General features: G+C 37.7%; 1 protein-coding gene and 1 long non-coding RNA gene across 2 annotated transcripts; one reads left to right on the top strand and one right to left on the bottom strand.

Moving 5' to 3' along the window:
• Positions 1 to 1,743: 1,743 nt before the first annotated feature.
• Positions 1,744 to 4,773, top strand: LOC146480976 (neuronal pentraxin-1-like). The gene is made up of 2 exons (XM_085108996.1): positions 1,744 to 1,988; positions 4,386 to 4,773. Exons 1-2 carry the CDS (start codon positions 1,744 to 1,746, stop codon positions 4,771 to 4,773), a joined length of 633 nt encoding a protein of 210 aa, XP_084965122.1.
• Positions 4,774 to 8,673: 3,900 nt separating this feature from the next.
• Positions 8,674 to 15,202, bottom strand: LOC146480975 (uncharacterized). The gene is made up of 3 exons (XR_014864484.1): positions 15,030 to 15,202; positions 14,850 to 14,916; positions 8,674 to 11,579 (listed from the first exon to the last, which is right to left on the bottom strand). It is a non-coding gene; the product is annotated as an uncharacterized LOC146480975 (long non-coding RNA).
• Between the last annotated feature and the right edge of the window lie 7,804 nt (positions 15,203 to 23,006).

Genomic DNA, 23,006 nt, shown 5'->3' with positions numbered 1-23,006 from the left:
GTCTGGAATGAAGTATACCTGATCTCGATGATATCGAGAGGATATTATGGCGAAGAAACATAGTCCATTAGAAATGAAATGCATCGTTCAAGCAATGACGTTATTTTCAGCTATATAGAGACCTTAAGATCGAGGTTTGGCCATCTTACCGCAAACGCCAAACCACGGTCTGCGGTTAGCGGTTTCACGTTAGCCGTCTACCCATATTTGGGACTTGAGATCCACGGGTGATAGCACTGGTGAATTATGAGAAATTAGTAGAAAAACAAAATGGCTGCTGCTCGAGGGTGAGATGTGAATTTTGATGTGTTTGTTGGATTTTATTGATTAATGAGAGCAGAACACTAAATCGCTGACCCTCTTTAAATCAGACAAGAGTGCAAAGATCTGCTGGACGTTATGCGGCTGGATGATAGCAGTTCTGAAGGCTCGTGTTCGAGTGATGAATATATCGATTTCTTATTTCTAGTATGCATTCACATATCATCAAAATTTTGTTTATCGTAGTTTAACCACAAAGTAATCCGACTGGCAAAACAGTTCCAGCTACAAATAGCCGGCTGCCATGTTTGTTTTCAATTCATTCGTTCGTTCACTTCTATTTTAGCTGAGAAATCGTCTTCAAAATTACGTTTCTATGAAAAAAAAATCGATAATTAATAAGCAAAATAGTTCTAAAAAGTAGTATTTCCTCTCAAACGTGGGATTGTGATGTTTTAGGGTGCAAAAAAGCTTGCGGTAAATCACTTACCTCTAGAGCGTGGTCTTGACGTACAAACGCGAACCTCAAACCGCAAATCTGACGGCAAGGCACTGGTGACATGACTTCTTGACGTTCGCGGTTCGCGGGAAATGCCGAAAAACCTCGATCTTAAGGTCTTTATTCTCAGTAACAGCCCTGCGTGGCAAGCAGTGATTTGTTGCCGCGTTTGCAAATGTAGAATGAGAAAATCTCACCCAAATGACCTTCCTACTTTAAATGTTTCCTTTCACTGTTTAGAGCACTCTTTCTGCTGAAGACAAGTCAAACTTGAATTTGAAAAGTACAGTGTGTTGTATATTCGAAATATTAGTGGTCATTATTGTTTTGTATACCCGGGAAATAGAGACGATCTGGAGTTAAGGGAAGCATTACAAAAACAACTCAGAAATGAACCAAGGACCTGTCGATCATTGGAATGCCAACGTGTGGATAAAAAAAAATCTATTTTACGCCTTTTCCTTTTATTCTTACACGTGGACATGCACCTGTAGACAAAAAAACCTGGAGGCCCGCGGATAGGCGTACGAAAGAATTACCTAAAACAAGAACTTTCAGAGAAAATGTGGTTTTCATATCGCCAAGAGAAAAATTGATTATTAGCGCCACGCCATACAGAAATAGATCAAGGCTTAAAACCCAAAAAAATACGGGGAACAATAAATTGTAAATAAACGTAGAAGGGACACTTAAGCCCAAACAAAAGAACAATCAAGACACAATTGTGATCAAAAGAGGGAAAAGCCTGTAACCTGTGTAACTTGCGCATGTACCTTAAACGAACAAAAGCACATCTGACGAATGAATATGGTATGATCTTATTGATCATATGACTGATACAGGCACCCCAAAGGGTGTATACCTTATCTCAATTACTTCATCCCCAAGACCCATGGCCACTCGGATCAATTAATTTCTAAAAAAGGCAGGAAAAGGCATAAAAATTCTATTTGTAGGCAAATATTTTATTTAACAATATTATCATGTCACTCTCTATAGAACGTGAATGGTGCTATGATCTGATATTCACCGGTGCGGCCACAGACTACGTTTTTCTTCCGAGGATTACTGATCTCAAGGATATGACGTCATGCTGGTGGATTAAGACCAAAGCGCAGGCGGGCTGGTCAAGGGTGTTCTCGCTTTATAGTTATGACAATACAAGCCTCCTCAGCTTTTCCTACAGCGGTAATGGGAGCTACTTGTTTCATGTTAGCAATGAATCCAGGTGAGAATCGTCAAGTCCTTGAAAGCAAAGAAAGAGACGAACAAGACCAACAAGGACAAGAACAAGAACAACAAAAACATCTCAAAATAACACGCGAAACACAAAACACAAACTGGCTCCACCACCCCCCCCCCCACCCCTCTCCTCTCTCAAAAAAATGGACACACCTGCATCAAAAATTGTCTTTATTTGTTTCATATTTCCTTTATATTAATACAACCATACACAGGAAACACGTTAATGTGTCACTAGCTATAGAACTGAAAGAGAAATGAGTGTAAGAGTGAAAGCGTATAGTTATTCACAATACATTTTTGTAACTACTGCACACGTACTGTACATGTACTGTAAAAGTAAAGGTTTGGGAATTAGAAGGCTCCTTGCTTACAAAGAATTATAATATGATGAAGGAAAAACAACATCTTTCAAAAGATACCAGATGCTTAGTTGTAAAGGTTGATGATTGCTTTGTCACAAACGATAAGGCGGGAAAGTGATGACCCCGTGTACCTTTGCACGTTACAGTGTTTTAATGTCGTTTCTTTAGGGCTTTGCTACATTTGATGTAATATATCAAAAACAAGAAAGAGTGTAAAATTCGATTTCCAAACACCGACAAGTGGTTTCAAAAACGAGGGGGTATATTTTTTCAAATTAAAAGTTCACCGTTCAAGTTCATTACTTCTCTATGGTGGCCTATAGCTATGACTGGAATATTCCCTTAAATTAACAGAAAAACAATGGAAAGAAATAATAAAAAACATTGAAAACAAAAATTAAGGTAAAGTACTGCTTAAGTAGAAAAATGAGAAGCCACCAAGATGAAAATAAAATGAAAAGAAAAAAAATTTAATGAAGATGAAAGTCAGCACAAAGCAAAATCGAAAACAATCTAAAATCCAAATCAAAACAAGTTTTACACAAAAGGAAAAAAATGGAATTAAAAATAATAATAATTAATATTTGTATGGCGCAAATTAGTATGTGTATATGATCAAATGCGCCTAACAAAGAAAAAAACAAAGTAAAATGAAAACACAAACCTAAAAAAAATCAGATCAAATTTAAAATGAAATCAAAAGTTAAGTAAAAATTCCTATGAGCATATCAGCATGCTTTGCACGACGACGTCGGGTACCTGATGACAAGATGGCGGATTGGAGAAATTTCAAGGCAAAATGGAAGGGAAAGGATATAAATCATTATTAAAAACTGGGTCATTGTATAATGCAATTCCAGGGATTTGGATTGGTATAGCGTCCATAGTAAGCCATTATACCATGGCCGAGAAATAGTGCCATTAAATCAGAAGGATCTAACAATATTTCACGATTTTTTTTAATAGAACAATTATTCCACTCGCGCTTGTTGGATATGAGATGATTATAGCCAACGAGACGCGTAACTTCACGTTGACTATTTATCATCAGTCCATATCAAACGCGTTCTCCTGGAATAAGTAGGGACTTTACGCAAACACAACGCCGACGACAACCAAAACGTCAATAAAGGAAAGCTTAATGAGCTAAACAATGCTGTGCACGTGCATTACAAATTTTGTTACATTTCGTCGCCATCTTCGGCCAACCGACAACGTGAAATTCCCAAATAATTCAAGGTTTTATGGAGAGCGTGAGCCATGACAGTACATTTTCATTCTCTGTGCTAACTTGAAGACCGTTCCGACGAGTTCTGTTACTAGATAGTTCGGCCACATTGTAGAAGTTGAACGCATTGGAATAAGCGCAAAATAGTGCAAGTGACACCAACTTCCATTTTCAAGCGACGTTTTCGTTTGCGTTGCCGTCATGGTTGCGTAAAGTTCCCATTGTTGAGGGTGCGGCTGTTTCTTGGAGTCAGGACGGGGACACTCTAGTTGTACAACGACAAAGCGCGTAGATCTCGGGTAAAGCCCAAAAATATTCAAGAATTGGCATGGTGCTCGGGAGTTCCTGCCACACAAATTTTAAGGGCTAGCGATTGGAAGCATTCAAAAAGCGTGCCAAAAACACTTCACAGTTGATCATGATAACATGATGACTTGCGATGTGGTTGTAGGAGAACAGGGACCATCTAGCAGCTCCATGAAGCTGATCCCTGGCGGTTAAGCAATACATGTGCGTTTCGTTTTGTCGAGTGAGTTGGGGAATCATATAACAATAAGATCTGTTGTAAATCAAATGAGTAAGGCTGCAATTTTCCCTTGATTGCCATAGTCCGCCATACTCATCCAAACTTCATTCACGGTAGTAATTCCGTTCTTTTTCTCTTAATTAATCCTGAGTTTGAAATGGCTTTTAATGTGAGACTAAAGTCACAAGAGTATGCGCAGTTGACGTATCCATCAATAATTTAGCTGCTAAGTTTTCGTTTATTTGTCTATTTCCTATCTGTTAGGACGTTCGATGTCGATGGTGAGGTTACTACAGACACACACTGGCATCACGTGTGTATCGCGTGGTCTTCCAGGGATGGAAATTGGACATTTTACTCTGACGGCGTAAAGAAGGCAGGTGGATCGAGCTTGGCAGCTAATTACGGTACACAGCTCGGTTATCTGATCATAGGAGAGTTTAACGGTAGTTTAACTGGCTTTAATCTCTGGGATGAGTACATTGCCGATCATTCTCGTATACAAAATGTAGCACACGCCTGTTCCAGTCTTACCGGAAATATTGTTCCTTGGCCGGAAGTTCAGATTTGGAGAATTGGAAATGTTGGAAAGAAGAGTTCTACACTTTGTTCATTCTCAGGTAAAGGATTCTTTAACGTAATTCGAAATTAAAAGCATGGTATGAAGAAAAGAAAGGTGAGAGTACAATAAAATGAACAATGGAATGAAGGGAGGAATTAAAAGGGGAACGAAGGAATAACGGAAAGGAGACCGAGATGAAGGAAGGTTGGAAGGGGTAAAAAGCAGGAAGAAAAAGATGGGAGGGAAGACAAAAAGATGGGAAACTGGAATGAATGAAGAAATTAAGGGATAAAGAAAGGAAGGAAGGAAGGAAAGAACGAAGTCGTGAAAGGAAAAGTGAAAGGGAGTAAGGAATGAGGAAAAGAAGGCGGCAACCAGGCAGGGAAGAAGGGAAGAAAGGATGGAAGGATGAAAGGAAGAGAGAAAGGAAGGGAAGAAGGAAGGAAAGAAGGAATGAGGAAGAAAGTAAAGAGAGGAAGGATAAAAGAAGGAAGAGGGAGTAAGAAAGGAAGGGAGGAAGGAAGGAAGAAGGAGGGAAGGCCAAAATCAGGAAATAAGAGTTGCTTTATAACTGCCTTGAATTTCAGAGCTGCCAAAGAGGTTATTGACCGTATTTAGACCAGAGTGGGGAGGGGGGGGGGGGGATTCTGCCCACGACGACTTCGAACCTGGATAACTTTTATTTAAGCTGACGACCTGAAACTTTAGGACTTCTACGGAAGTTTATCTGGAGACAATTTAATGTCGTCTGTTACTGTTCATTAACTTTGATAACCAATTTTAACAATTATTTTTTTCCGAAAATGAAAAATTCCTTTTAAAAATGAAGAAAAATTACTTTTCGTTCAGTAACGTTTATGCTTTTAGCCCACATTAATGTTCCTTTATTGCTTCTGATTACTTTTCGTTAAATTTTGGCGCTATCCTGAAGTGTTGGGGAAATCCAGAAATCCAACAAGGCGGATTCATAATCGCAGTCATTTGACGATAATCATGACATTACTACGTCATATGAAGTCATCACTTTTCGTTGCGGACGCCAAAGGAAACATGTTTGGAAATGTCATTGCCATAGCTTTCATACTTGCAAAGTTACGGAGGGGGTAGATGGGGTGGAATCCGCCTCCAACGCCCCATAAAGACAAAAAAGGCCCGATCTAGATGGGGTTAAAAATTTTATCCGCAATCTATTTTTCGTATTACGATTTATTCCCCAACGGAACTCCCTTTAAGAGCAAAATCAGTAAATTACTCATTGTTCTATTTATCACTGGGTCTTTATTGCTCTGATATCCCTCCACTAATTTTACTTTCTCGTACAGAGTTGTACCATTGGCACTTTGAACAATACAATTCTCAAGCTAACAGGATAACGTATGATGGAATATCTGCCAGAAAAGGTGTTTGGCATAGTTCATCTTGGTGGTATTCTGAGAAGGGCGTTGCAAGCAAAAACGTCTATGACTTCCTCAATTTCGACAGTTACAAATCAGAATGTCTCAGCGATCCAAATCTCTGCCATCAAGGGCTGTCGCTGAGTTTTTGGCTGCGTTACAACCGTAAGTACCTCAAAACATGAGTATATGAGTATTTTCTTTTGATGCCATTAAGGCTATAATTTACATGTACAAATTCATTGGGCCAATTTGGCCTAACTTGACCGTTACAAAGAGCATTTTGTATTCTCAAACGTCACCGGAATTCAACACTGTGATCTAGCACGATCGACAGCTGTTTCAAAACACTTTCCACCGACGTGTAAAAAGTATGTAAGTAGTTCCCTTTATATGCCCTAATATATATTATTACAAGGGTATAATCCAAATGAGCTCAAAGAAGTTGAAAACATGAGGAAACTTTTATAGCCCTGCTTGTCTAAATCACGGTTGTTTTTCAAGCAATGAATCTGACGTTACCAGGCGTACTGAAAGCCTAAACTTAGCCAGTTATTTCAGGATATGGTGAATGAAAGTAAATTACTAGGGCTTTGTTTGAAGGACCTCATTAAGAACACGATTTCTTGCTTAAAAATTCATATTATGAACGCATTGTGTCCTGTGCATTTGATTACTACAGTTTATTGAGACATGATTAATCACGCAGACGAGAATATCAACCCGTTCTTTGCAATTCGGCTGATACACTTGAAATAATTATTACAAGGGTATAATCCAAATGAGCTCAAAGAAGTTGAAAACATGAGGAAACTTTTATAGCCCTGCTTGTCTAAATCACGGTTGTTTTTCAAGCAATGAATCTGACGTTACTAGGCGGACTGAAAGCCTAAACTTAGCCAGTTATTTCAGGATATGATGAATGAAAGTAAATTACTAGGGCTTTGTTTGAAGGACCTCATTAAGAACACGATTTCTTGCTTAAAAATTCATATTATGGACGCATTGTCTCCTGTGCATTTGATTGCTACAATTTATTGAGACATGATTAATCACGCAGACGAGAATATCAACCCGTTCTTTGCAATTCGGCTGATACACTTGAAATAATTTATAACTCTAGAAACTCTAGAATGGATGAGGAACTTGTAAGGTTATTACGTTCATACAACAAGAAAACTTATATAAATGCTATTAAAAAGGAATACACCATTTCCGAGTTGCTTTAAACCTCATTATGAAAGCGAGGCTAAGCGCAAAGTTTTTATTATGAAAATTAGTCTTCATTCATATGCAAACAAAGCTCATTTTCATATGAAAAGTTTTGCACTTAGCCTCGCTTTCATAATGAGGTTCACAGCAACTCGGAAATGGCCTTTTGTGGGGCTCCGCTTTTAGGCTCAGTTAAATATAAATATTAGTTCACAATTTATAGTGTCCCTAGTTAACGCTAAAGTGCTTACCACTTCGACACTTAAATAAAGTCATTTCTTTTCGAAGTCACACACTAGCCATAACTGGCACAAATTTTCAAAATTTAACCGGGCTTCCTTACCGTGAAACAACTAGGAATATTGCTACTCTTCCAGCATAAAATACCAGTCAGACACAAGTTTACCCACAGCAGCATGTCGTCGGTAACCATTTATTTAACTGAGTTTATAACGGACGCACAGCACACCATGGGTAAAAAAAGTTTGGTCACCAATCAATGCAAAAATTTTGGCTTTTGGTTATGACGTCACTGCCCTTCCGTCCGTACGTCCGTACGTCCGCCATCCACGTAAGCCAATTTGAAATGACACACTCAACTTAACCCTTCTAAGCAACTCGCTTTTTTTTTTTTCGGCTGGAAGTAGCATGGCGAACTGTTTTTTAAGAAACGTATAAATATATTTACCCGTGCTGACGAATACCAGCCGTACGAGAAGACATAGTTAATTGAGGGAATGATTATGAAACCTTGCCATGGCAACAATGGTGCTGCAATTTATGTTGGAATGGCCGCGACTGTGCACAATCCTTTATTTAAACGTTCACACTACAGTTGAATATCTTAACAGGAACGTTTCTATTGGTCATTTGTTCCAACACATTTCAAAATCTATTGCGGCTTGTGGACGGTCAAGGCAAAAAATGCTAAAAAAAAGATATAACTAAGCTCAGGCTTCATAACCATTGCCTTTTATGAACTTTGGTAAAGACGGAGTATTTTGCCTTTTCAATCGTCTAGGAGCACCTTGTGGAAACGGAGATACTTTTCTTAAAAATTTTCTTTGTTTTTTGTGCGGGCAGTATCATAAAAAAGCGTATCATAAAAATATCATAAAAATCTATTGGATTTGCACCAGACAGTGAGAAGTCAATTGGACTTGAACAATGTTCCACCCTTCGTCACCCGTTGTATTTATGTATCAAACCTACGCGCGCGGGGCGGACTGTTAAAATAGAGTGTTCTTCGTTGGTTGGTGTATTTCACTAAAGAAAACTATGTTTTTAAACGTCAGTAAAGATAGCTACATTCTGGACTTCTCGTCCCAAAAGGGGCCGTCATTGCTGCGACTTGTGATCTGCTTTACTGCAACCTTCTAACAACAACAACAACAACAACAATTTATTTACAGATTTAGATTATATAAAGGGCTTGTCCCGCAAATAGCCACAAAGCTAGTCGAGGCGGGACAAGACAAAAAAAAAATACAGCAAATTACAAACATTCTGGAAAAACGGAAAACTTAACTTTACACAATAACTTAGATTTAGATAAGGCTATACATCAAAATTAAAGTAAATTATATGTAATTTTCTGTTATCATTAATAGTACAATAGAAAAGAGATGAAAAGGGAAAAAGGAGAATCAGATTATACTGGCAAAGAGAAGGACGTGGATGATCAGTTTTTCATTTGGTTAATTATCGTTTCCATTTCAATATAGGAGTCTACAGTTTCAAGTGTATCTGCTTGAGACTGTGTGGAGAAAAATAACAGCTTCTAATACATTGGCTCATTAAAGCATCATTATCAATTTCGTTCGTGTCAAAGGCTATATTGACTTTAAATAAGTCCAAATTGTATAAGCTATGGAATTTGTCCAGGTTTCGTTTAGTTGGGAGCTTACTATGTAGTGAATTATTAAATTGGCCATGGGCAAGGACTTAGTTGCCTTTAAAATTAAAGTACGGTTGTTCCTTCAGTAGCCACCTTCTCTCAAACCAAAGAGAAACATAACCAAAAGGAATTTTGACTTGCTCGAACGCAGTTTCTATTTTCGGTTATTACGATTTCAGACGTATGATCGAGCTCTGTTTTTCACGATTCAATCGTATGAACAAACTCACTATGTTACTCACGATTGTTAACGTGATCCGTTCAAATAATGCTCTTTTACATGTGAATTGAACTGAAGAAATTAATTCTTTTCAGCTGATAACCTTTTCGCCTGACTACTTACAATTTTTATCTGTTTGATTTAATTTCCAGATAATAAACTTCCAGCTCTGAGACGCAAAATTTGCATCTGTCTATACTTGAAATTTAATAAAAGTAGAAATGTTTGTGGTCTGTCACGTGGGCATTTCAACTCACCCCCCCCCCCCCCCCCCCTCGCCCTCCCTCGGGGGCCATTTAGTGCTGTCTAGTCAAATTATTACTGTCTCCTGAGTACCTTATTTCTGTTTGAGTTAAGTTGGTGATTATAAACTTCCAGCGTTGACACACAACATATACCGCTAGTAATACTTGAAATTCATCAGAAACACAAATGTTTCTGGTAACCATCCCGGAGTTTCACTATTCCCTCCCCCGGGAGATGGGAGGGAACTGCTCAGAATTTTTGATGGTGGTGTCGGCTCAGCTCCTGACACTATGTCAGACCTAAATGTGTAATTTTCTGCAACCCCTTTTAAGTAAGTGAACATGTAAAAGCAAGATACTATATGAAAATATGATTCGTCTATGAGGACTTGAATCCCGATATCCTGTATTCAAAGTGGACGTGGTAACCGCTACGCCACGCGGGAAAACCGCACGAAATAACAAAGGTTATTCTTATTAGAACACTGAGATCATGGTCTGGTTTACTCAACACGGAGAGTTTAATTTAAATTCACTAAGGATGGACTGGCAAAATTAAATGGTATGTAACATGAAAGAAAAAAAAAAAAAAAACAAGGAATATTCGCACTCAGTGCATCAGTCGTATTTTACTATAGGATAACTCGAATGACCTGTCTTATGGAAACAAAGAAGTAAGTACAGATGTACTGAAAAGCGAGATACAACGCACTAAGTGAAAATATGGTTCGGCGGCGAGGACCATATTTAGAAAACAAGTAAACGTGTCAAAGCAAGATATGTCCATTTAATTTGTTTTTGTTTTTGAGGCGGTCGTGTCCATAATTGTGGTAAATGTTCCACCTGCGTTAACGAAAATGACAAAGTAGCGTGTCTAAAACACTTCTGGATAAACCAGGGGTCCCAGAAGCTCTCAGAGATACCGTATCCAAAACCCTTATCAGGCAAATTAAGAGCGCTGCACCAGCTGAAAATTTAAACACAACACTCTCTTGGCCATGGTTTATTGTACGTTGTGGTATTTAGCGTTACAGTGACACGGGTATTATGTGCCATCACAGAACAATTCTTAAAATTAAAATAGTCATGGTAAATATATCGTTTTAAAAAGAAACGAAAATACAATGAAATGAATTAAAATAAGACATGAAAACCGAAGATAAGCTATATTGACAAACGTATCGAGCTGTTGATGATTTACGGGACGAAACACATAGCGAAACAACAAGCTTTCACTAACGATCACCACCGACAAATTAAAAAGCAAAAAGACAACTTACAAAGTCAATAGATCAAATAGAAGAAAGATCCTCGCAGTTAGAACGCAACTTAAGCAGTTCCGAAAAGAAAGCCTGAAAAAAAAAATCAGGCTTGAACGGGATTCGAATCCATGACCTCTGCGATGCCGGTGCAGTGCTTTACCAACTGAGCTATCAAGCCAACCGGGAGCTGGTCATATTGTGAGTTGGTCATATTGCGAGTTCGTAAAGTCAATAGAGTTGAGTAAAATATTTGAATCAATTAAATTAAAATCTGCCGGGTAAAATTGAAGAAGGAAAGAACAAAAAGAAAATAAAAACATTACTAACTTGGGTGGTAACCCAAGATGTCTAAAAATAGAAATATATATTAAGCAAAAGTTCTTATATGCTTGGAACCTCCTTTAAATACAGCTCATTACTTAACTTTACTTCAATCTTTTAAATCATGCCTTCGGTTAGGGTAAATTAAAAGACCAGCAATTAAAATAACAAAATAATGCAAAATATCTAGTCGGTGCTGCTCTTCCTCGGTGCAGTTTTTCAGCCGTTCCTCACGATAGTTTCTTCCATCCCTTCATACGCTGAAGGCATCCTGAGTTGCTCTGCATCTCCATCTTTTTCATCGTGGGAAAGGCAGCTGGCAAGTTGTACGGGATTGTGGCCGCCCTTGTGAGTGGATAGACAATAAGAGAGTAAGGGTCAGTTATTTAAAGAGAGTTTAGACGGTGTTTAACAAAACCACGTTCTTAGCCGTTTTCAATTTTGCCACCAATCATATCTTAACATTGGCTGTTGCTGACGGTAGCAAGAAATTTTGCATCCCAGACTAATAAACTGTTTATCAACTTGAAATAACACAGTTACACATAAACAGATTTGGAGGCCCGCTGATTGTCTTAAGCCACGGCCTAAGTTACACTTTGTTTAAATAACTGGCCCTAAGTGTTTAAGTGAGTTAGAAAGTAAAAAAAAATAGCATGCCTTATTACGAATTGCAATACTTCATATACTAGCAAATTCTTTGCGATAAAATGGTTCGTGTGATAATCTTTTCCATGCAGATAATAAACTAGGGCCGCGCTAAGTAGTATGGTAAGCACCATGGTTCCCGGATTTTTGAGGGGGATCTCATTAATTTGAGGGGGAATAAATTAATGCCGATGATTCATGAGATCAAGACAATAGGCTATGACGTCATCGGCATTTATTTTTTTAACAGCGGATCCCAAAAAAACAACTGGCCGTAGCTTGGTGCAGTGTTCCTAATAGGGGTTCAATCCGTATAAAATAGGGGTTCAATCCGAATTTTTACTCGTGCGGGTGAGGCAACGAGTCAAGGTTTCGCCGTTGTTTTGCAAGGAGAAGTGATACATTTTGGGTTTTATTGAAGGGTATTGCTTACTGTTTACGTAAGCGTTTGCCCAGATTGTGGTTTTATTAAAGTGAGGAGCAAGCGGACTACTCAATTCATCATTTAAGCCGCAGACTTTCCCAATGTTTGAGCAGTCGTTTCTGGCAATCAACATCATCAAAAAATACAGCTTTGATGGTGAATTTGTACTGAAATAGTATTCTTATTGACCGATTCAAAACGCTAACAGTTTTCGCGATATTTTCAAACAAGGTGCTCTCCACGAGTCGATAAATTCGCTTTAAAATTAACTCATAATTCCTTTAAATTGCTTGCGTAGCGAAAATTGTTGTGTTCGCTTCTTGGGAGTAAGCAAAGGTTCCATGAATAAAATTTTCACTTAGGAAAGCCTTTTTATCTGTTTTTCTTTGTATTTTCATTGGTGAAACGCCGTAACTATACTATGTAATCTGACGTAAACGAACACTGACATGTCCTCAGCGTTTTAACTAGTGTAAGCTTATTACGGGCTCAAGGAGAGACAGCAACCCTATTTTGGAGGAAAGATCTCGATCTTGGATCAAAATTGTTCTGCCAAAATCGATCGATAAATCCTCGTAAACCAATCAGAATCCATTTTCACAAGCACAAGCATATTTTAAAATATGGCCGCCGCGTCGGCCCGTGATGTATTCGATTTTCAAAGTCAAAGTTTCGCATCATTGAAGTGTTAACGTACATTTAAGAGATTAAAAATGGAAAGAAACAGTTTTCTTTAAACTCAGTTGCCGCTATGATGTCAAAAGAAGAGCAGCAAGCGTTGAAGACTTGTTTCGACGAACTTCATTTGAGATTCGATGCGAACCGACAGTGGAATCGTAGATGATATAACAGGGATATAAACATCTACCATGTTCTTTTCACCTAAATACTCCACAAATATGGCAAATATAGGACTTTGGTTGGGCGTTTGCTTCACAGTTTCTTCACACTGCTTCACATGAACACTCGACAGATTTCGTAATGGGACTCGACATGTGCGACAGTAAGTTAATATCACTGGATTCCAAAGCGCAAGTGTTTACATACTTGTACCTACAATTTTGCCACAGAATAAGATATTAGACATTCTTTTGCATTTTGGAGGCTCTATTTAAGCAGACCTTGCATGTTTGGCTTTATAAATTCAATTCAAAGCAGCCTCCCAATCGATCGACTCTTACAGCGGAGCACGTGGACAAGATTGACCCAAAATTGGGGCTTTTTCGCGGAATGTAACACGGTCGCTTCTGAAATATCTTCGCTGCGCAAGATTATACTTGATTGTACGTGAATCTTTCGAATGAAAACTTCGGAAAAAGCATTTTCTTATTTAAAAACGGCAAGGAACCGGGAAAACGTCAACGTGGCCGTTTGCTTGCCTTTGAGCAGACTTTGAAAGCCGCCGCGAATGTTTACACTCTTCGGCGTAGCGTTACAAATTTGCGTAAATATTATCGAGATCATCTCAAAAGGCAATGTCACGTTTTCTTCATTTTCTATCAACTAATTTTAAATTGTAACCGTGTCTTCCTCTGACAGATGACTGGAATACCCTTCCTCTAAACCCAGTAATAAACAGTGAAGGAAGCGAAACTAAAAGATTGCGACTTTTTCGGCCGCTGCTTCACAAGCGCAGAATGGAAACGCGCGATCGCTACCAGTACGCTGCACATAATTATGCTTGATTGTACTTTAACTTTTAGCTACCTTTCGAATCAAAACTTCGAAAACAGCGTTTCCTTGATAAAAAAACGCACAATATTTTCGGGTGTAATCGGACGTTTCAACCCATCGAATCTCGGATGTAAATGACAACAAACCCTAAGATTGCGCAGTACGCTATACGGACTGGCTTCAACAGAGCCATGCAGGTTTTTTAATCCCTCGACTCAAAAGTGTTTTAGCCCGCACTTCCTAACCATTGGTTATTTCTAGTTTTATTCGATAATTAGAAACTCTATCCACTTTAGACCAAAGGAGTGTTGTTAATTTGTGTATTTTTACTGCACAAGAGGGGTTGTTTATTACCAATATGCTATTTTTTTGAATTAATGAGACTGACACGAGGGAGTCATGGGTTAATTTGGCTTCAACAGAAGCAAGACGAAAATATTCTTGTAATAAAATTGCATTGTATGCGATATGTTCTGTGCGCAAGAAAGGACTTGTTTTGCCAGAGAGACGATTTTGCTAGTATACGTTCGTGGAATAAAATATTTCTTAACGTAGAATAAACATAAAAGACGCTACTCATAGAGCGCCGAGAGCAGAATATAAAGTGTTTATTTTCCGAGGGAGAAAAAACTATAATCAGGTTTTAGCGATTTCTCGAAAACACACAGAAGGAGCTTGAAAAAATGGGGAAACATTTTCAAGTTGCAATCTATTTCCATCCTAGCCATCCGCAGACGAAAAAAGATCGATACTATTTTCTGCGTCCAAGTAGGGTTATTACAAAACTGAACCATTATTTGAACGTTTCCATTGATGAGAATTTGTTTTTTCTGGCTATTAGCTTTCCTTAGATTTTTATGGCCGGTTACCTTTTTGATCCGTTTTTTGTGGATGCTCTTCCATAGTAATGAGTTGGTTTGCTGCCTCAGCTGAAATCTGCGTTTTTAAATAGTTTTGATATAAACAAATATTAGGGGGATCTACATTAGTATTTAAACAAAATAATGAGTAGAAAGATCGATTGAACAAGTTCAGTGGAACGGGCTTACCTCTTCTTTTGCAGACATTCTTGCTTAGAATAGATGATATGAAAATCTGAAAGTTTCCTACAATCCGGCGATATCCTTCTCACAGCGAAGCAAGGAAATAATATCAAATATTTATGCGTAGTTTACCTTTCACAGCAAACAGGGTTGGACTTTGTGTCCTCTCGATTTTCGTTACTTTTATCATATGATGCAGACTTCGTGACCTTTCCATTATCTTTGTCAGCAAGGCAAGCCAGTCACACCTTTTAATTTCATCTAAATATGAACTGTGAATTTTTGCAATACGTTTTCGACCTGAAAACAGTAACTTCGTTATGCTAGGAAATAGCAACTTGTTTGCAGCCGACAGCGAACAGTCAATTGGACTAGAACGGCGATGTTTCACGTTACGTCACCTATTGCATTAATAATGCACGCAGGGCGGGCGGTTAAAATAAAGTGTTCTTGTGTTTTGTTGTTGGCACATTCCAGTAACGAAAACTATGTTTTTAAACAGTAAACATCGCTTCATTCTGGACTTCTCGTCCCAAAAGGGGCCGTAATTCCTGTTTGGCAAGCGGTTGATGGCTGGTGATTTTTTGAGAACTCGGATTTTCATTCTTCGACTTTGCCTATGTCACTGACTGAAAAAACAAACGAACAAAGAAACAACAGCGACAACAAACAAACGAACAAACAAACAAACAAACCAAATCGATCAAAAATATTGTAGTTTGGGGAATAAGAATGATGGGGAGATTACTGTTTATAATTGAGTGTCGAACGAACTCGATCGCGCCACTTTCCGAGTCAACCAGGGAGAAACAAAACCAAAACGAATCGTGACTTGCTCGAACGCAGTTTCTATTTTTGGCTCTTACGATTTCAGTCGTATGATCGAGCTCTGTTTTTCACGATTGAATCATATGAATAAACTCACTGCGTTACTCAACATTGTTAGGTAAACGTGATCCGTTCAGTTACGTAATGTTCTTTTACAGTGCATTGAACTAAAGAAATATTTTTTTTTTACAGCAGAGAATCTTAGTTTGTCGCCTGACTACTTTTAATTTTTTTCTGTTTGATGAAATTTTGAGATAATAGACTTCTAGCTCTGAGACGCAACATTTTCCGCTGGTAATACTTGAAATTTATCAAAAGCAGAAATGTTTGTAGCAATCATGTCGGGATTTCAGTGCTGAATAATAATAATAATAATAATAATAATAATAATAATAATAATAATAATAATAATAATAATAATAATAATAATAATAATAATGGTATAAGCTAGCTCTTTCTATTCTATTCTCACTTGCTGTTATTGTTTTCTTTTTAATTTAATTTGAATAAGTGTGAATAAATGAACTTAAACTCGAGCTATGAAACATGTACGCGTCTGACACGCAAGGTACAGTTAAAAATGCTCGTCTTTTCCGAGACCGTTAACGTAGCTTTTAGCTTCCTTCGGGCTTTTCTATGTGAGAATAAAAGAAAGGTAGCCATTTCATTTTACTTCTGAGCACAAAATTTGTCATGTGCTTTTGAATATTTTTTGTCTGTTCGCGTGATGACCGCTGTGTCAACAGCATCAATGCTAAACGCTTCAATTTGCTCTCGTATTACCGTCGGTATTTTTTGATGAACTCCTTTCTCATTACAGCCTTCAAATAACAGAACACAAAATATTGATTTAAGAGAACTTGGGAAATAGATCAGAACGCTCAGTGCAGTCTAAAGGTCAGTCAGCCAATTACCTGTAATAAGAACAACTGATCGGAGATCGCCGAGAGTTAAGTTTTATCGTGGCGAACCATTGTATGCAAATTTGATTGCCACATACAAAATTCTTTATAACGCGGAATGCCCTGAGGGCAGATCGCGTCAAGTTTTCATTCGGTAGGGTATGTTTCTTTTTTTTTTTTTCCTTCATGGTAGTCACAAAATGTAATGCATTAATTAATAAAACAATTTCCGGTATGACGACAAGTAGCGTAACGCAAGGATACCCACACAACATCTCGCTACCTTTGTGACTCAAACTATTCTATTAGTTCAATCGCGACGGGGGGTATTTTTTTTGTAGTCTATTGTTTTTATTGTGTTCATCAAGAACGGTTCAATCAGAATCCATTATCTGTATGTATGTCAGGATCAGGAGGGTGGGGACAGAGTCTTTCTACAAGTGTGACGTCACATACCTACGATAGAAAGGCTTCTGTCAGCGGCCATATTGTTTACATGTTTTATGCCATTTTCTTAAAGAAAATTAATCCTTTTGAAGCGGTAAAATAAAAGAGTAACTTCTAAGAAGTACTCGACAGTTCAAATGGTGGAAATGGGAGAGTTCCTGGCGAAGAAATCACGCTTTGTTTGACAGATTGTAGATCCACAATGAAAGGAGGCGAAAGGTCAGTGATAAGCTTAAACGCACATCATATCACTTTGTGGAACTGATACCTAAACGTTACTGGAAATCCACATCACAAATCAAAAAATAAAGGTTTGATTGTTAATTTTTACTAAAAGTTTTCATTCAGGAAAGTCCATATAAATTAATATACTCAACTGCAAACGCGTTTTCTTCGCCGGGAAGCTGCATCATGACCAACGTTTTTTAAACAAGACGCTGTTGGAACGTATACTTACGCGTCGTTGTATAAGGCGTATTTGGGCATGCATGTTAGTTCACTCTTTGATGATAGGAGAACGAAAAAAGACTTTCCGATAGTCTAAGGTATCTCTTTGTAAGTGTTTCGACGCGATCATTCTCCCAGTACAATACCATTAATAGGCTATTTTCATGATGGCGTCATTTTACTACAACTACCAGTATTCATTTTGTTTCCTTTTCAAATTCAAATTTTGTAATCCCAGTGAACATTACAGAACAATATCTCTAATAAGCAAGAGAAAACAAAAACCAGAAGGATTCTGGTTGTTGTGGTAAAATGACGCCATAGTGAAAATGTCCCATTGAAAAAGCTGAAACGGTATTTGTATGGAAAGGCATTCGCAAAAATACTCCTTTGTCGTGAGAAATTCACCGTTTTATTTTGCACAAATAGTTACAAAACCCGAAATGTTTAGTTATATGTATTACCTTATTTATACATCCTTTACGTGACATTTCATTTCGTTTATCGGAAATACAATTACACGGCACACCCGTGAAATCCAACACGATTATTGTTTTCCGTAAAAATAAACTTCGCTTGACGAGATCTTAATCCAGTTACGTTTATTTTCACTGGAACACCTTTTTTGGTATAATAGGTACAGTTACCTGCTCTGTTTTCTCTAACAAATCACTACGATCATCAAAGGTCATCAAACACGGTTACAGCAGATTTTGCTGATGATGCACAATCGGAACGATACACATGATGCGAAAAAGGGTAATGCGCAATATAAAACGTGTATTTCGACACTTACTTTCTGAACAAAAGTAAATGTATCAGAAAAATTACTATATTTGCCACAAGAGGCACAAATGTAGAGTAATAGTTTTCCATTTTCCTTTGTTGACGATCTGTCCCTTTAGTAAAGAACATAGCTTCTGGAAGTACACCATCCTTACATTGATCATCAGCAGTGCAAATCGTAACAAATTTAACGTTTTTGCAAATGCCTGTACCCAAACTTTTGTCCCTTCTGCCCGTAGTTTCCTAATATTCTGATTCGCTCATTTCGTCCATTTGATATCATCCAATGTCTTTTCAATTTCTCTTTGCTTTTTTCTTTGAGTTCGCGCACCGAGCATTAGGTGGGTCTATCGCGAACGGCGTGTGTGCAATGAGCGTACTAGACCATATTTGTATACTTCTTAAACTGAGAACTCAGTCGCGCCTTTAAAAAATACAGCCCTAATATCGGCTCACCTAGAGTGTAAAAATAACCATTATTTCAGTCAAACCGCACGGTAAACAAAGAACTGGTCTCTTGGTCGCTATTACTCCATAAATCACGCTTCGATCGCCTTTTGTTACACAGATTAATTCGTTTTTTTAACCCTCAGTGCGATATAACTAACTTCGATTCACCAAAAAAGCAAAACGAGGCCGTTCACTGCATATTTTGATTTTGTAAGGTTATTACGTTCACACGGAAACCATAAGCAGAAATACTATGAAAAAGTAACTGTGGAGCTCTGTTTTTAGGCTTGGCTAAATATGGATATTAAATTAATTAATAAGATTATATTTATCGCTTTGGGTGACAAAGCAAATCCCTTTCCAGGATAAATTGGTTAAATAGTCTTTCACTTACAGTGGGGGTATGTGATTTTCTTTATTAATGTAAAATTTGGTGATAAATCACGCAATAACAGTTGGAGAGTGGATTGGCGCAGCCGGAGGGGACCAAAACCAATCGTTTAACCGTTTCGCTCGAGGCCAGTCTTTAAATCCCTCTTTGCGTTTCTAACTGGTGTAGTTGTTGCTAAATTTGTTAAGCGTGGCCATTCTAGTGGGAGCTTAATAAGTAGTACGTTTTTCCTGTAATAGTGTTTTTATTATGATTATTTTTTTTAATGGTAATGCTTGTAATTCCGGTGAGCCCACTATTGAATCTATTCCTGACCAATGGAACCAGTGGACTCCGGTGGACAACATATTCACGTTCTTCCTTCCAAGATGCATGGGATTTTCTCTAAGTCTCTCTAAGTCGTTTTCTCTAAGTCTCTTAATTAATTAACGATCTTTACATATTTCTTTCGGGTAAACAATGGTGGGGATATGACATTTGAAACGAGCCAAAATAACATCTGTGATTATGCGAGGAGAAGGGTACAATCACCCATTAACTGCCAACCTTTGTCCCATTGCAGCGCGGTTCATCTCAAACATACAGGGCTTTACTGATGGACACGATACTATCCTGGGATCGTGGCTTGACGCTGTCATTCCGAATCATGGGAAATGGTTACGCTGCTTTAGATTAACATCAGCACAGAAGGGCCATTCCTTTCACCACTACTGCGATGGAAGAGGCCCGACGGTTGTACTCATTCGTTCACGGCAAAACTTATTTGGCGGCTTTCTTGACAGATCCTGGGGAGGTAAGTGCGCATGACTTTTTCAAATTAAATTATGTTCGAAAGAATACACAAACAATAACGCCATATTGGCTAAAAGCACAACGTTTCTCTTTCAAAAGCTGTGATCCTTGAGGAAAAAACATTTATGCAAATTTTGAGACCGAATAACTGTTTTGTGAGTGTCATCCTTCTAATATTTCCTCTGAAAGTTGTGCGTGTAGCTTTTTTGGGGGGGTGTTTTCTTAAAGCACCACTTTATCGATATGTACTGTAGTATGTTTCAACTGCTGCAAAACGCTCTTCCATCGTTTGGTTTTTAAATGATGTTTTTCTCATCACACTGAAACGATTTAAGGTTTACAATTATGCGGCATGTCCAGAAATGCACGCTAATGAGATGCATGAACTGTATGATAGACATCTCAAGGTGTGTCCTGAAGTTAATTCTTACTAAAACACAAAGTCACATGAAAATGACAAAAAGATCAGTCTTAAATGAAGTACCCAAATTCAGGGTTAGGTGCATTTCTGGACATAAGTGAAAAGTATAGGGATATTATTTGAGGAATATATCCCAGATTTAGTCGATGCACTTTCATTTCACGTAGCACATTTTAATAAACACGGGAAACATTCAGTAACATGACTTCAGGTATCACGCCACAAGCCCTCGGAGAAAAGAAAATTTGGATTTTGACTTCAACCTGAATTTAGGTGATGTCCCGTGTGTTAATTTCTTATCCAGATGTTTGAGAATTACTAAGTTTTTTAACTTTCTAAAACTTGTTTCGATAGAAAAAGTACAACATCTCGGCATATCAAGTCGGACATTCCATCCGCAGTGACACTTTCTCGAACTTTCCCAAAACGTCGGCGGTCGAACGTAATCGAGATTACAGCGCTAGAAAAACAATGGCGAGTGACCTGTGGGACGCCATGTGCCTGTGGGCGCTAATGTGCCAGGCTTCCGTAATATTCAATTATCAGGCCATACATACATACATACATACATACATACATACATACATACATACATACATACATACATACATACATACATACATACATACATACATACATACATACATACATACATACATACATACATACATACAAACATACATACATACATACATACATACATACATACATACATACATACATACATACATACATACATACATACATACATTCATGCATGCATGCATGCATACATACATGCATGCATACATAGTTTATTCAAGATGTAAGCTTAAGTTACAAAACAGAAATATTGAAATGGAACTAAAGAGGACATCCCTGTTATTAAGAATATAAAGACAATAATTATGACAAAAATTGTAAATTAAGCATTGAGGTACAGTTTGAGCTTGAAACCTACCAGCTTCAACTATGCTTTTAGGTAGTTCGTTCTAAAGCTTAATTATCCTAATGAAAAAAGAATATTTATAACAATTCAGTCTTGCAGGCCATAAGAGTTAACTCAAGATAACCGCTATAAATCCCAATCCACAATGGGGCACAGATATATTCTACAAAGAGTTCAATTCCGCAGCATCAGCAACATACAAGTCTGTTTCTCCAGTAAACACATTTGTTTGGGCCAAACGCATGTATCTCCGAGGAATAATAAACAAGTCAAACCCAATGCAACAAATTCAAAAGGTTGCGACCAGGTTATTGACAGTAGTGACAGTGGCAGGCTAGTAAGAGAGGGATTGCTTTTAGAGTCAAATATTTCTGGGCAACTGCTATTGAACTTGACGTTTTTTTGTCAAAGGATGTTTCATGAATTCATCGTGACCTATTATAGATTTCGGAATTCCTTTGTGATGTATAGTAATCGGTTTTATTTTTGCATTTTGATTGGGAATTGGTTTTTTTTAACCCAATTCAAAGCTTTTTTATTTTTTTTTTACTTACAAGAAAGATTTTGTGCTTTCAAGAATTTCGTCGTCTAGTTATTTTTCTGTGACAGGTGATAACTGGTATCAAAAAGTGACTGTCTTCAAAGTTACTTCAGCGCTATATATGGTTGAGGAAAGAGTAAATTAGTTATATTCAATGCTTTCTCATACTATACCATGGACATCCTTCTCGTACGTAGTCGCTCCTGGGATATTTTACGTTAGAATTTAATTATTAATTCAAAAAAAGAAAAAGAACTAAATTACTACCGTGAAAGAAATTTGGAGATGCAGTCTTAATTGTCATAAACTTTGGTGAACTTTCGCTTTATTTTCTCCAAGAATTATTAACGGTATGAGAAGCTATATCAAACACTCCAAAGAGTGTTTATTTCATTTTATTTCCAAACACCTTGACCCTGCGCTTCGTCTCGGTGTTTGGAAATCGGATAAAACAATCTTCCTCGTGTTTGTTACATGACTAACAAACGTTTAGATTAGCTTTGGGAAAGGGGTGAACACCAGTGGTAGACTTTTCAGTTAAAAAAAAAAAGTGTGCCATAGAGATTTTTTCATGGCGGTAAGAACAATAGAACATATAATAATCTTTGACTGATCCGTCTGCTAGATTAGCTTGGCTATTTGCGGGCCAGTCCAATGTATCAATGTACCATGTATTCAGCTATTTCAATTAACATTTTCGGATCAAAGCTTCAAGCTTAAAGACAAGACCGAAAGGTAATATGGGTAGTTCTTAACATATTTTTGGAAGCGCGACAATAAGGATGAAAGAAAACACTGTTAACGTTTGTTTGCGTGTTTAAAAAGTGAAAAACAAAAATCGCAGTATACACATCGTTGACAATTTCTGACAGTAGGGAACTTAAGCAACGATAATGGCGACATCAGTGAAAACGTCACTTAAAAAAATAACTTCATTTTATTTGTGCTACTTCGCGATTATTCCGTGTCCTCCAACTTGTAAAAGATCTACGAACTTAACCCAGGAACCAAATTGGCTCTCCAGTTAAGAGAATGAAAAATTCACCGTCG

The sequence above is a fragment of the Pavona decussata genome, unplaced genomic scaffold, assembly GCF_977016875.1.
Source record: "Pavona decussata unplaced genomic scaffold, jaPavDecu1.1 SCAFFOLD_51, whole genome shotgun sequence".
NCBI classification, from domain to species: Eukaryota; Metazoa; Cnidaria; class Anthozoa; order Scleractinia; family Agariciidae; genus Pavona; species Pavona decussata.
The sequence above is the reverse complement of the archived record's forward strand: the minus strand, read 5'-3'. Positions and strand labels throughout refer to the sequence as shown.

Excerpts from the sequence above, each read along its gene's own strand:
- LOC146480976 (XM_085108996.1), top strand. The coding sequence starts at position 1,744 with ATGTCACTCTCTATAGAACGTGAATGGTGCTATGATCTGATATTCACC. Across the intron at positions 1,989-4,385 it reads CATGTTAGCAATGAATCCAG|GACGTTCGATGTCGATGGTG; the intron begins GTGAGAATCGTC and ends CCTATCTGTTAG.